This window comes from Chroicocephalus ridibundus, chromosome 4 (genome assembly GCF_963924245.1).
Source record: "Chroicocephalus ridibundus chromosome 4, bChrRid1.1, whole genome shotgun sequence".
Lineage (NCBI taxonomy): Eukaryota > Metazoa > Chordata > Aves > Charadriiformes > Laridae > Chroicocephalus > Chroicocephalus ridibundus.
This window is the reverse complement of record NC_086287.1, coordinates 52,351,030-52,366,956: the sequence shown is the minus strand read 5'-3', so window position 1 is coordinate 52,366,956 and position 15,927 is coordinate 52,351,030. Positions and strand designations below refer to the sequence as shown.

General features: G+C 36.9%; 1 protein-coding gene across 2 annotated transcripts in view; it reads left to right on the top strand.

Annotated features, from left to right (window-relative positions):
* PDHX (pyruvate dehydrogenase complex component X) overlaps positions 1-15,927 on the top strand; it is a 59,914-nt gene that overhangs the window by 8,744 nt on the left and 35,243 nt on the right. For both annotated transcript variants that reach the window (XM_063332329.1, XM_063332330.1), the window contains exons 3-5: positions 1,135-1,218; positions 5,572-5,672; positions 14,681-14,886. In XM_063332329.1, coding sequence (XP_063188399.1) covers positions 1,135-1,218; positions 5,572-5,672; positions 14,681-14,886 — 391 coding nt within the window. The remainder of the gene's footprint in view (positions 1-1,134; positions 1,219-5,571; positions 5,673-14,680; positions 14,887-15,927) is intronic.

Below are 15,927 nucleotides of genomic sequence, written 5' to 3'. Positions count from 1 at the left end.
ACTCTGGTCATACATTCATAATCATACTGCTGACATACCGCATAACTAGGAAGAAAAACTATGGTAAATACTACCGAGGAATTTGTGGGTGGAGGTATACTATCCTTTGTATCACATCGTGGTTCATCAGCAGGGAACGTATCAATACCTCTTACCCAATTTCTCGTTATTGCAGCAGTTCTGGCCTGTCTCAAGGGCTGAGATACATGTGCATGCCTGTCTGTGTGTGTGTTCTTTCCTCTGGGCTTGCTGACAAGTCTTACATTCAGACTTCCTTTCCTACCAAGCAAGCAGTAAATAAGAGGACAAGTCTTTGAGACTCGTCTCATTCAGTTGTGTCTTGGAGTAAATCGGAGGCTGTGGCACAGCATTTTAACCAGGGTTTTGCTCAAAGAACCCTGACAGGGGCAGAATTAAGCATATGCAGGGCCATGTGTGGAAAGCCCCCCAAAATGGAAATGTGATTTGATTTAGTATACATGCCCCTGATTCACAAGAGGCAGGGGATATTAGCTGGCTCAGCTTTGAAATTTATGGCATTTCAGGGGTGAGGGGGAATTAAAAAAAATAAATCACAGCTTCATGCTGGCTGCTGATTTTTTTTCTCAAATGTTTTTTTTTAGCTGCTTTTTCATTCTCCACACAATAGCTTGTGAGTAGTTGGAGATCTAAGCAAGTTGCAGATTTTTTTTCTGTTTACATTCCTGTTGGACAAAAATGATAAAACCCTGTTTCACTTGCATGCACCGAAGGATTGTTCAGTAGGTCAGGCTGAACTGAGGGGTACTTGAAATACTAGTTTGTATTTTTTAAAGAATGCACCAATATTTGGTCGTGGAGAAAGTTTCCATTAAAAATCAATTGAATCAAAGCTGAAGCAGTGCGAGTATCTAGCGAGTGCTAGTGGTGTTTTCTGTTTAACATGCAGGTTCTATAGCTAGTGCCTTGTTTTCCTTCGTGCTCTTGGGAGTGCATGCTTGGTTGTAAGCTTAAAAAAAATCATCACAGTGAATCTTTGTTCAGCTGTCTTTCAGATTTATGCACTTTAAGTTTCATTTGTGTTAAGCAGTTAACTGAAAAAATAATTATACTCAAAAAGTATTTAGTCTAGATAATCATGTGCTTGTTTTACAGGTACACCTGGTATTAAAGTTCTCATGCCTGCACTTTCTCCTACAATGGAACAAGGAAACATTGTGAAATGGTTAAAAAAGGAAGGTAAGATAGCATTTTCTGTGCACACAATTGTTGTAATTCTTCAGCTATATAAATCTATTCTGTAAGAATAAGATCATTCTTTCTGGTTGTACCTTAGTATTTTGAAGCAAAATGTTTGGTATGTGGATGCTGTCGTCTCAAACAATACCCGCTTTGAAACTGTTGATTCTTGAAACATTTTTCCTGTAGTTGTCTTCCAAATGGCTGCATTGCTCATATTTTTGGAGAATTTCCACTAGGATGTTCCAAGGTGTAAGTGTGTGTGTGTTGTTCTTAATTCCCAGTGTTGTCATGTATATCTGTAATGTTGGAAGTCTGAGGGCCTTTGACTTGGGGAGAGTCTCTGTGTCATTATTCGCTGTGTTACGAAATAATATGAAAGAGGTGGTATTTTTATAGTTGCTATTCAGGGCTTAGTTTTTTAATATCTACATTGTAGTCCACAATTAAAGCCGATAGAAAAATGTAAATTACTTTCATAACCCAAATTCCAAATGGGGAAATCTCTTTCAAAAAAAAAACCCACAAACCCCCAAAACAAAAGCTAAACTGCTTCTCCAAAAAAAGCCGTAATAGCCTTAGTTATCTTAGGTTCTCTGTGCTCTGACAACTGAAAAGTAATGTACTTCTGTTAAAGTATTTTGGAGCAGCTAGATAAATAGTCTGAGTGCATGTTTTGTCTTCACATAGGTTGTATGTAAATGAAAAATAATCTGCAGAAGAATTAGCAGTCCCTGTTGTGTCAGGAGACCTTTCTCTGCTCTCCTCCTACCCTTTCCCCTCTCCAATTTAGTATTAAAACTGGATTTGGACTGTAGTTTTGGATTCTAGGTAGCAGTTGTCCATTGGTATAGGATGTGTTGCATGGTTTTAGATGACTGTAGGAACGTATCTTGTTCTCAGACATTTTCTGAAGAGATGAACATGTTTGGAGAAAAGAAAATCTCTTAAAGCATACTGTCTTCGACAGACAGAATTTGGTGAGCTAAACGTGTGTTTTGACTGTTCTGCCTAGATAAGCCATTTCCTTTGGCTTACTGTCTAAGTGTTGATAAAGCCTCCATCATTGTGTTGCTGGAGTTCTTTGCTTCTGTTCTTCTTCTGGCCAGAAGGCAACTTGTTGCTCCAGTAGTGGAGACGACCTTCTGCCTGTAAAACTTCTGGTAAGAATTTTTGCAGAATTTTCTAGGAACAATATGTCAGTCTATGTCTGTAGAAAGTAATTGCACCAATGCTCTTGAAACTTGAAGCTTCAGTTAGTCAAGTCCAAGATTATGAAGAGAGAAAGATCCAAAGTCCTTTTTCTATGTATTAGTTATCAATAACTGTGTTACCTGAAATAAAAGCTCCCCAAACCAAAAGTAGTTTAGAGAGGAGATATTGCTTTATTTGATGTCGGGTGCTAGGGGGACAACCCACAAATCGAGCACACCTCACCGGGGATACTGACCCATTACTTATACGCAAAAGATTCTCATAATTCCACCGACCTGATACATAACTCCACCTAGGCTTACATATTCATTTGGATGACTGAATAGCCTTTTTGCACACACATATTAAATTTTGCTGCATCAGCAAAACAATTCTGCATGAGTGTGAGCTTCTCAGTGGTCATTTGTGGAAGGAGACCCTTCCTCACATTATCCTTTTAAGATATTGAGACATCTCAGGACAGTAAAAGTTTAGTGTAAGTTTGCCAACTTCTTGAGGATGCTAAGGATGTTCCTTGAAGTAGCCACAGCTCTATCCAAATTGGTATAGGAGTACATACTTGACCCATAAAAGAACCTTGAAGTGATTAACTACTTCTTGTTATCCCATCCTTGGTGATTAGCTGCTTCTGGCTGTCTCCTCATTATCACTATCTGTAACACCATCTCAGTGACTAACTATTTTCTCACACAGTAATGTCAGTAATTAGCTATTTTCTCACAGAGTAAGGAGGTTAGTAGGAAACAAACAACATTTTAATTAGCATATGGTTATAAACAAAACAGAGACCTATCTTTGGTAACAACTGTAACACAGTAAAAATCAACAGTAGTCTGTTTCACAATAAATATAGCATTCAAAATTGTACGAGAAAGCAAAGAAGAGAGCACAATAGGATTTGCTCCGCAACATGAATGAATCAGGTTTTTTTTTTTCACAAAAAGGTCTTAGGACACAACAGCTATACAATGGTTTTTGTCAGTCTTTCCACTACACTTCCACCCCATCACAAAAGGAAGAAAAAGCTCCACACCTATTTTAATTAAATGAAAATGAAATTGTAATTGATGGTTGGCCTTTGCGAGAAAACTATTTTAGGACTTTTATTGCTCTAATTTCTATTTAGAGACAAGACCAAGACTGAATATAGTATATTATTTGGCACATCTGTGACCATAATTAATTCCTAATTTTTTTTTTTCCCCTCTGGCAGTCCGGAAAATAAACGTAATGACAACATTAAAAAAAGTGAAGATAACTTTTGAAGAAAAAAGCAAAGTGATTTAATGCTTATATTCCTATCTGCAAGGGATGCTCATAACTGCGTAATCCTCCAGTGATCTGGCCATGTAAATGTAGTGGCATTACTGAATATAAATTTTTCATAATCAAATATCCAAGAAAATAAATATTTTAAAATAATTGACAGAAGAAAGCTGATGGTTGCCTATGAAATGTTTTTTCCATTGTACAACCAGCAGGGTTCAGTAGAATACTGTTTTGATAGGTTTTCTGCTCTTTATATAAATATCAAATGTTTCCATTTTACGGTTTCACAGGATGGACAGATGATTTCAGTACTGCAGAAAGAAAAAAGCTGAATTTAATTGACAGCTTCACTATTTCTTTCTCACTGTTAATGCAGTTTCATGTTGATTCCTGTCGATAAAAAAGTTGTTCTCATAAAAATAAAACTGTGTTTCTAAATACATATATGTATTATGTATGAATTTAATGTTGATGAAAGATGATAGACTGATAGCCCAGGAGACTGAAATCCTCTTGTTATTGTGGGCAGGAAACAGAATAGCCAACAGTGCTAGCAGTTTCTTCACGCGGTGTAACTGCTGCCTTCTGAGACATCACCTCCAGGGACTTGTCTCTGTGCTCTGTGAACTTGGATTTGATTTGCAAAGAGTGGTAATAGGAACATTTATGACTTTAAAAGACTATATAAGTGCCCGAGCTTTGAATGTTTCCATTGTTTACTACTACAGAGATCACAAGGATCACACAACACTTAATTTTTGCCTTCAGTTCAGGTAGTCCTGAAACAGGAAGTAATTATTTAACAAAAAAGAAAAAAGAAAGTGTTTTATCTCTTACCTCAATACAGGTGGTAACCTGCACTAGGTTTATTCTGATGCTGAAGTACAACAGAGTGTGATATCAAGAATTAAATGCTTATACAGATAATACTGTTGCAGCATTTCTGGTACTGGGGAAGTATTAAAATTTTACTTTATATAAAAATTGTAGTCATGTGTTAAGCTTGTATGTATTGTCCCTGTTTTTCAGCGCTCTATAAGGAAAAGGGTATCATATTTTGCTGGAGGCCAAAACATTCAACTACCTCGAAGTTTTTCAATGTAACTTCAATTTTAATGTTGGCCATCTAGTCAGTATTGATCTTTTGAAAAAATCCAGACCCATAATATCTTTATTGGGTGCTAGCAGATACAGATATTCTTCAAAAGCAGAGGAAGAGTATACTTCAAAATTAATCATGGATTTGTGTAATGTAGCGAAAACAATTTCAAACACTTGTGCATCTTTTTGTTTCACAAAGTAAGTATTTTCCTAGAAGACTCTTTTTAACTGTATAGGAGATTGAGGAAACAAACTTGCAGGCACGCTTTTCAAAGTGATTAAAGTGCCTGAGGTTTTTATTTGACTATCTTTAATAGTGTAGATACAAACTAGAGAACTGTGGTACTTAGTTAAAGATGATGTTGCCTGTGGCCATTGTCTTAAAAAATTAGTTTTAAATAGCTTGCTTTGACTTACGGCTAGCAATAAATATGGAAGGCTCAAGATTTTATTCATGGCAGTGTTACTGAGGAATGCTGTTCTGGAAATAAACATCATTGCGTGTGTACTTCCTCTTGGAAAACTAACTGTAAACATCAGTCTTTGGAACATGTTGATGTTCTGCTTACAGCAGTTTGTGTCTCTGAATCTTAGTGTTTTATTTGGAAATGAAAGATACAATATGATAAATGATGATGGATCAACTAGCTGTAGAATGTATTAAAGACTGTAAAATGGCTGTATTATATGTATAAATGTCTTCTACCGTTAGATAGATCTGAAAGGAAGTTTAGGCTAAGTGTTCTTAAGCTCTGCTATGTTTTGCAGGTGAAACAGTGACTGCTGGAGATGCACTGTGTGAAATTGAAACAGACAAAGCGGTGGTTACCATGGAATCAAGTGATGATGGCATATTGGCTAAAATACTGGTAGGGATGAGTAGGATGATGTAACTTCTAGTCAGACTGTTTTTAGCATATTGCCTCAAAACCTAGGTTATTTAGCTAAATTTCCTTCTGCTAAGCTTTCAAAATAATGCACTTAATTGCTATATTTATTTTGTACATCTACCAGACTACTGGTACATGGTACATGATTCTATATGTTTTATTGATTTTTCAGTTAACCTGACTGAATTATGTTGTTTTGTGTGTTTTGCACCTTATGAATTGTGTTCATGAAACATTGCAGGTTGACATATCTTACTCTGAGTTATAGAAAAACAAGTTACAATCAGTTAGTTGGAATACAGTGTTTTGGATGGTATTTTACCCAGGATGTGTGATCTCTGTGCTAGATTATCTTCTACTGGCCATTGAAGATGAAACATTATACAAGATGGACTGACACAGATGACAATTCTTAGAATTTTTAATTTCCTGTATTCTTAAAATTAGATTGATCAGGCTTAATATGAAGAACAAGAACTGGGATGAATGTGAAGTTATCTGAACATAATTTTGGAATATTTGCCTGTATGTGCATATATGAGACATAATGTTCAGTTTGTTTGGGTTCCTTGTTTGTGTTTGTTTTTAAATCCTGTTCTGTACCAAGATGGAAGCAATAACAACTGGACTATAGAGATCTGGATGAAGAACTTAGTTCTAACCCTGCATTGCTTAAGGTCTGCTTGCCAGTCCTGTGCTATTCGATACGTACTGTATTCTAAAAAGACAAGTCAAATTCTGTATCTCTTCCTCTTTTCTAACATTTTTGAAAAATGTTTCTTATTTCAAAATGACCTCATGTTAATTCTTCTTAGAATTTAGAAGGGTGGGGCTGTAATTCTGAGGCCTTCTGTTGCTGCTTCTGTGTAAAAGTAAATATTACATTTTCTGAAAGCTCTTATTTGATGCTTAAAAATTAAGGGAAACTATCTTGTCCATTAAATATGTATAATGGCAAAGTTGTTATTAATTTTATATAAGGACAAGGAAAGGATTCCCTTTCAATATTTACCACTTTTTCTGAAGTTTTTCCCAAACAACATCCTGATCTGTGGAATTCTCTTATTTATCCTGTGAAGCCTTAAACTGTCAGCTAGCCTCTAGTACTGTCAAGAAAAAGACTGATATCTTTTTTTTGTCCCTTTTAGAAATTAGGTAGATAACCATGGATAATCTTAAAGATGATTTTGCAGTGAATTTGCAATTTTGTTAAGATAAAACAGCTTAATTACAATTGTAGAAAAACTAGTTGGGCAGTCAAATAGGCAGCTATATGGAAAAAAAAGATTCTGCAGCATAATATTTCTCAGGTTTAAGGCATATACTGATATATAAAGAGCTTCTTATCACACTTAAACATCCTACCTATGTTCTAGTGTCTCCAAGAAGAATTACGAAACACTTTGTAATGTTCAAACCATAGGATACTGAAGAAATGTACTTGAATCACTGTGCAGCTTCTTAGCTTTTTTTGTTGGTAGACGTGTTAAAATGAATATTAGTACTGTTATTTTGTCTGAACTCTAAGAGTGTGTGACAGACACTTTGACTGTCTTGGTATGCAGTATATGAGGTTTGGTTGTTCCAGGGTTATTAATTTAGTTTGTATTCTTTCTTTGTGTCTTGAAGCATTGCTTAATAACTCGGGTTTCCAGCATTGTAGTGTTTGCCTTCCTCTGGGGCCTTACCCTTGCATACCACCTGGATTCTTGGCCAACCAATTGCATCTACAAAGTGCTCTTGAACCTGGTGTGAAATGAACACCCTGCAGCAGGCGTGGATGTTTGCCTTTACTTATGTGCAGTCCAGCATGATTTGGTACAGAGGGGATGCACAGCTACGCAGCTATGTGGTGCCACCCTGTTGCCACGTTACTCTTACAGTGACTGTAGAGGGCTTTTGTCTAGTTGGGCTTTGTATTTAAATACTGTTGTAGCTTCCACTGCAAGTTTTCATACTTCAACTTGTACAACAGAGTTTCAACTCCTGCATTCAAGATATAAAGAATGCGTCATTAATGTTCATGCGAACAGTCTGGTTTAAAATTACTCCCCCTGTATTGTGTAGGAACTTGGTATCAGAAAGGACTAAATTTCAGTTCTGCAGGACAAGATTCAGTTGTCTTTGATACTTCCTTTCAATTCTTTGTCTCATTCCTTATATATCTTTTATATCATAAAAAAACCCACCCCAACCATAAATGAAAGGCCGCAAAAAATGATGAAGCAGGAATGGCCCAGAGATGAAACTTCATCTCTTTGTACATATTTGTACATCTTGATATAGCTTCATTGAAAATAGAAGAAATACAAGAAAGCATATTATTAAAGACTAAATGATACGTATATAGAAATTGTGCTGTTTGAAAATTTGACTTTCCAGCAATACAATAATGGTCTTTTGCTGTTCTAGTATGTGGAAATCATTAATAAAGCTGTAATTAATTTTTTGTTGCAAACCACATTTTCAAAACTTTCATGGTGCTTATAGGCTAGTCTGTGCCACACTTGAAAGAAGACATGTACATGATAGTCTGTCTTCCTTACTCTCACAAGACTCCATCCTTGTGGTTTGCTGGGGAGGACTAAAATTTTGTTTCTTCATTTTTTTTATGCTTTTGTCTTCCCAAACTCCTCACTTTTTGAATTTTTCAGAACAGTCTTATTTCCATGCTGGTTGAGTATTGCAGCTTTTTCTTCTCTCCCTCCACAATAATTAAACAATAGGGTGAATTGGAAGAACTTTGAATAAAATAAATAAAAAATTATGAGAAATTGTTTTGCTATATGTGTACTAGATTATTTGTCAAAGTGTTTAGTCAAAATTACATCAAAATGTTTAGTCATCTGTCAAAGTGTTTGTTCAAATTGGTAGGTTGGGAGGGAAGGGAGTGGAAAAAATGTTGAGATGGAAACATAAAATTTAAACAAGAGTTGAACTTGAAAGGGAAAATTCTTTGCTGAACAGAGGTGGTGGTTTAGAGTAAAGACACCGCAGTTACAGAATTATCCACTAGTAGAATAGATCCATGACCCTAGTGAAAAGCTGTATTGACAAAAAAAAAAAAAAGCCCCTCCTGTATCAACAGTAAGTCCCAACTGAGAGATCCAGCCTTCAATGTGAAACTTTAATTGACAAAAGTAATTTCTATGGAACTATAAATAAAATTGAATTTACTGTATAGGTTTTCACTAAGATGAAGTAGGGAGATGCTCCTTCATTGACTTTTCTTCTCTTCACTCTTCACTATCCCAGGACAAAATCTCACATCGGACATATTTTTAGATATGTTTTTAGTCTGCATATAATTATTTTCATAATTGCTGGGTGAGTAATGCTTTCACTATTTTTAATTCTCTTCAATTTATAATGTTTCTGAAAATCTTTTTGCATCTAATTTTGTCTGGAGTTTGCATCTAATTTGCATCTTACTTTGTCTTGACAAAAACTTATGCAACCTCTTTACTTTTTTTAATATGAAGTATCTATTCTGCATTTACAGGTACTGCTTTGTTAGATTATGTGAAGAGGAGATAAGGGGATTTTCTCTCTCAAAAGTATTAAAGAGTGATTCCCAGAGACATTAAGACAAGAATAGCAGACTCCAATATTGATTTTTTTCAAGTTTCTTTAATAGTAATTCATGACGACTACAGGTAGCATTAATATTTCAGAAAGTGTGTTTTTCCTGTCTTGTATTCTGAATGCGTTCCAAATTCCAAAATTTCTTTGTGTATTGCTGTTGTGGCACGTTTTTTGATAGATCAAAACCAGACTTTTTAGCAACTACATGATATCACTATCATGGAGCAGTGACACACAGCCTTAGCCAAGATATCCACATCATCCAATAACAATCATGGACCAAGAGCTGAGTCTGAGAAGGAGATGCCAGGAGGTGGAAAATAACTATAATGTCTTTCAGATTAAGGAAAGAGAGGCAGCTGTACTGGAGTAACATGAACAGGTTATTATGCAAACCAGTCTTTAATGGATTCTTTCAATCACCCTTTTTGTAATCTAGAAATAGTGTAATAGAGTACAGAATAGATATACAAATAGGCTTTCATTCTAGTCTCCTACAAGTACAGAAGAAACCTGATGTTTTAGACAATAATAGGGGAGTAATAAGAAAATTTCTGACTGTTTGTTTTCCTAGCTCAAGTATGATCCTTAGTAGTCTTTCTGCAGTATCCTGTGGATATTTCTGCACTATACTGGGTGTTCAGTAGATGTTTGTGTAAGGTTTATAACATTAAGCTGTCTCAGGTTTGTGGATGGTGAGGTGATTTCTTATTGAAAAGACTGCGCTTCCAAAGGCCATTCAGAAGTTTCAGATGTGATGTAGTCGATGGGAAATTAGGAATGTTTGATGCATTTGAGTTGCCAGCATCTGGCTGAAGTTACTCACTTCCTGAAAGAAATGAGGCAACCATTCCCTTATTTCTTCCATTGAACCTAGAGGAATCTTCATAAACTTGGAAAGTCCATTATTTAAAAAGCCTGCTTTTTTTCCAGTACTTAAAGGGGGCCTACAGGAAAGATGGGGAGGGACTCTTTATCAGGGAGTGTAGCGATAGGATGAGGGGTAACGGTTTTAACCTGAGAGAGGGGAGATTTAGATTAGATATTTGGAGGGTGGTGAGGCACTGGAACAGGTTGCCCAGAGAAGCTGTGGATGCCCCATCCCTGGAGGTGTTCAAGGCCAGGCTGGATGGGGCTTTGAGCAGCCTGGTCTAGTGGGAGGTGTCTCTGCCCAGGGCAGGGGGCTTGGAACTAGAGGATCTTTAAGGTCCCTTCTAACCCGAACCATTCGCTGATTCTTTGTTCTTTGATGCCAACTACAATTCTGCTAGATCTTGACTGAGTTCAGTATGGAAAACCAAGTCAAATAAACATGGTATATGCCTAGCACTTTGTTTTTTACCTTTAAAGATAGAAGGTTCATTAGGGTAAATGAATTCAACTTCTGTAACCCTGCTTGTTTGTTTTGTTTTTTTTTTTCTTGACTGTACAATGAAAGCATGTATGGTTTAAGAAAGAGCAGGCTAACAGTAAAACAGATACACCTATATTCTGTCCGAGTAGGTCTTCTAGTGATCGCATCTGATTCAGTGTAAAATGCAGTAAAAGATCAAATGACTGAATGAAAGTATTAGAAGGATTGTTTCAGAATGGTGATTATTCTTTCAGTAGAGTTGCTTCTTAAATTAACAGTAACTTTTTTGCCTAAAATACTTATTAGTTCACTTTGGACCAAGACCAGGTGATGATTGATTGTTTAAGAACAGGATTTAATATCCATTATAATTTTCTTATTTGTGACCTAATGAGAATTGGTATGAACTGAAACTTCCAATGTGGAGTGAGCCAGCGTAAGTTCTGTCCACCTTCATCCCAGTTTAGGAAATAAACTTCTACTTTGGTATATGTGTTTTAGTGACTAAAGCACTGTATTGCAGTGGCAACAGCTCTGAGGGAACTTTATTCCTCTGTGCACTAATCTCCAATTTTTTTCTCGGTGTCATGTCTCATCTGCGTTTTGTTGGTTTGTCAGCAAAGTTAGGATCTTTTTGACTCTTCTTGGCTATGCATACACAAAGTAATAGAAGTATTGTGAAACTGCTTATTTCAGCTCTTTCTGCATCTGGGATTCTGTGATTCATTGAGATTTATGCAGAGAGGTTCTCTGGTATTGTGAATTATGAAAATGTAGAAGTGACTCAAAAATCCAGGAGATGGAAAGTTAAGCAAAATAATAACAATTTTTCTTTGTCTATTCTAGTTCTGAACTGCAAAGGTTGTGTGTTTAAAAACGTTTTTTTTTTTTTTTAAAATACATGCATACATTTTTTAAAAGTATAAACTCTGCAGTCATCTGGGCTGGACACTTGCATTGGAAAATAAGGAATGCTGGAGTTTCACATAACTCTCTTGGAGTGGTGAACGAAAGAAAAAACACATTTGGCTTGCTTTGAAGAGTTAAAGTTGACAACATTGATGGCTTTGAATGCTCATATAATGCTGAGTTATACACAAAGCCTAACTAGTGTTTAAAGTATTGTGTTGTGTTTCTGAAGGCTCAGTCATCCCAGTTGGATTTCTGCATGTGTTGTTGTTGCACCATTAAAGCACTCCGACACCAAAATAGTGGTAAGGACTTGACACCACAACCGTGTCGCAGTGCTGCTTTTGTCTATTCAGTTACAATATGTAGACTGCTTATAAAAGGGTTCTCTGTTATATGTGCAAGCCTTTGTAAAGAAAAGACAAGACGTGCAAAAACATTTGGTTTACTCATTTTAGAAAGAAAAAGGTTAACTGCTGCATAGTAATATGTTGTGGGGAGTATTTTGAACCTGGGGGGACATGCCTGTTTTGCATCATCATTGGTGTGTGTCCTGGTTCCGGCGGGGATAGGATTAATTTTCACAAGGAGCTGGGATGGGACACAGCCGGAGCAGGGGGGCGTTCGTCTGAGCCGAACTGGCCAAAGCGCTGTTCTGTACCGCGTGCCGCCATGCCCAGGCCATGGGCGAGGGGCTGGCCGGGGGAGGGGGCGGGAATCACCGCTTGGGAGCGGGCTGGGGCATCCCGGGTTTGGTCGGTGACCGATGGTACACTAATAATGTTTTGTAAGTTCCTCTGTCAGTATTATTGTTGTTGTTTTCTGCTGTTCTGCTAAACTGCCTTTATCTCAACCACGAGTTTTGCCTTTTTCTTCCAATTTTTCTGCTATCCTGCCGCTGGGGGGAGTGAGCAACAGGACCACGCGGTTCTTTGTTGCCAGTCGGGGTTGAACCACGGCAGTATGGGTCAAACATCTGAGTATTATGCTGATAAACAGTTTTTCTAAATACCTTATTCAGTGCTAAGTGTGATAACGCCGTAAAATTATTAAAGCGAATAACTTCAGTATTTTGTATGTTTGTAGCTTTGTTTTCTGTTTTTTTTTTTTCCTATTTTTTGTGTTTCATTGACTAGGTTAGGTAGATTGTGTTTGTACTGGCTTCAAGCTGCGTTTATTTGATTGTAACACTGCAATTAAACATAGCTCTATAAATCTGTTTATCAATGGGCCTTCAATAGGATCTTTCAGCCTTAGACAAATCAGTTCAGGACTTTTGGATGGCATTCTGTCATCCCCGAGTACTTTGAAGTCATCTCAGTAAAAATAAAATATGATCAAGTTTTGATGGACTCTTCAGACTTTCTTCTCTAAAATGAAGCTTTTCAGAATATTAATGGAGAAGAATGCATCAAGAGATCAGAACAAGAAATACTGAACAGAGTCTTAAATAATTTTTTTCATGTAATAAATACTCTTAAAGAAGTATTACACTAGAATTTACCTAATGTTCATACGGGGGGGAAAAAGAAGTAAACTGGCAAAACTGTAAATGTGAGATGTTTTATCAGAACATACTGAGAACAAATCGCCTTTGCTGTTCCTTCATAGGTCGAGTGTTGGTCCTTCTAGTGTCAGAGGTGAGTAATCCTGTGAAACCTGATATATTCTGTCAGTGGAGTTAACTGTGCAGACAACAATTTTATCTGAGTAATAACAATTCTAGTAGTTGCATCTGCCTAGTACAGTCTTTACAGCATTCTGTTTTATTTATTAGTGTTTAAGTGCCTAGAAAACACAATTATGATACCTGGTACTATGTGTGACTTTATTTTGTGTGTCTGTCGTGGTTTGGCCTCGGATGGCAGCAAAGAGCCACATGCTGCTCTCAAATTTTTCCCAATACGGGAAAGAATCAGAAGAAAAAGGCAAAACTTGTGGGTTGAGACAAAGGCAGATTAACAGAACAGCAAAGGGAACAAGAAAACAGCAACAGTAACACAGACAGAGGAATGTTATGGAACCGCCGCTCACCGACTGGACCCCGGATGCCCTAGCCACCCCGGATGCCCTAGCCTGCTTGCAGCTGTGATTCCCCTCCACCGCAGCTCAGAGTGGGCATGGCTCACCTGTCATGGAATACCTGTGTCCCTGCCGGAGCCTGGGGAGAATTAACCCTATCCCCGCCAGAACCAGGACAGTCTGTCTCTAGACTTTTCAAATGACAGTGATTTGCATTTTCTTGGGCAAAATGTCAGCATTGCAGATGTATACAAGCTCCACTTGAGGCAATGTATGTGCAGTATGGCTTTATGATGGAAATGTAATGTCCATTTCCTTTGTTAGGAAATAAACTGTATTTGGGCTGGTACAGTCTAAGTTGTGTTTGGCTACCTGTGGTCTGTCGTTACATTTGGCCTGATGCCCTGAAAATGTTATTGCTTTTGAAAACCTGAAGATTTGTACTTCTGTAACCATTTCAGAGACTGTAGGAGGCAGCCTTCATTAGGTTGTTAAGTTAACATGATTGCTATACCTTTATCTGTGAAAGCATCAAAGAGATATTTTGACTGTGATATAGATATCTTTTCATTTTAAAGGGAATATCTAGAATAGATTGGCTTTATCCAATCTAATTAGGTTACGTTTAGATAAGATTATATTTATCTTTCTGTAAGATTTCTTGTCAGATGTTCTTTGAAAGGGTGGTTTACATATTGCATAAGTGCTTTTACTTTCTTGGTGGACAGACTAGTTATTTGGCACCAGTTATGTTAAAATAGACAAACTTAGAGGTGGAAGTTAGTGGAAAGCGAATGTTGTCTTTTTCAAAAGGAAGTAATGGGGTGCTACTGTAGTTGTGGGATTTGTTCTCTTTTTGTTGCCTTGTCTTGGAGGTACTCAATGGTCTGTAACTTCCTTACTTTGATTTCTGAATGCTAACTGCAGATGTATGGGATTTTGGGGAATGCGTTAATATTCCTCTCCTTATAAGAGCAACGGTAATTCATTTCAGTCATGTGTCATCTTATTAATAGTAGGGATAAAATGCAATATATTTTCTTGATGAAGTGTCATTAATATGCCTGAAACTTTCACAGCGCAATATGTAACAATATTCTCGTTGCCTTAAATTTAGGTGGAAGAAGGAAGCAAAAATGTACGCTTGGGCTCACTAATCTGTCTGCTGGTAGAGGAAGGACAGGACTGGAAGCAAGTTGAAATACCAGCTGATGGTAGTGATCCATCTTCTCTTGCTCCACCAGCACCTGCGCTTACCTCAACACCTGCAGGTCCTTCAGTTTTATCCCCTCCTAAACTGGACCGTGAACCTGGAAAATTGCTGTAAGTTTCTATGTTTGTTATGAAATGGAACTCTTATTTAGCTGAATCAGTAGGGCTGAAACAAGAAGAATCTTTTGTCCCTTTTTACTTAATATTAAGCTGTTTGAGTATTTTAATATGTGTGAGGTGGTAAAGCTTGCCAGAATATTTTTTTGCTTGTAAGCCCAGTAAGTCAATTTGAACAACATAGTTTTATTGGAACACCTTCTATGGTGGATATTTATTCTTTTATTCTGACATTCAATTCCTTTATGAAGAATTCTAAGCTTAGATTAGGAAGAAGTTGTGTTTATGTACGATGAACACTAATGCTTATGCATCAGATGCTCAGTTTACCTGTAACTTCTGTATTTCTTTTTTAGGATAAAAAAACCAAACAAACTAATGGCATACTCCAAAACCCTTCCACGTTCTTGCACTCTTAATATTAGAAAAAATGTCTTATTTTCATAACAATGGAATGTGAAAAACTTAAAAGTGTGCTTTTAGGTGCTCTTTGATAGTTTTGTTTTGATCTGTTAGGGTACCCTAAGCATTGCAAACATCTTAAAGGGAGAGTAAATTAACCCCAAAGTGTTAGTCAGGTAACAGTAATCTATAAATCAGTGTTTTGTGTCACAAGATGTACCTTATTTGGAGGTATCGCTCCTTATTTGGAGTGAATTGAGATAACACAAAAGCTGTAAAATTGCAACCTATTAAGGAAAAGAATAGGAAGCTAATTTTGGTAGCATCTGCCACACAAACTACTTGGTTTTGATTGTTTTCAGGTTTTTTTGCTTTTCTGGTTTGGGTTTTGGTTTTTTGTGTGTGTGGGGGGGTTTTTTTGTTTGTTTGTTTTTTTTAAAAAAGCCGCATTACCTTTTCTAATCGGTTTGCTAGGTTTACTTTTGCTATCAGCATTTAGGCTCTTCTCATGCAAATGAAAGGCAACTAATTGAGGTCATTGCCCAAACTTCGAGGAAAGAATCCTTGAAAGGATTAAGTCTTGAGTTTTAGTACCAGAGAAGGTCAGAAGTGCTCTGTTTCACTGCAACTCCT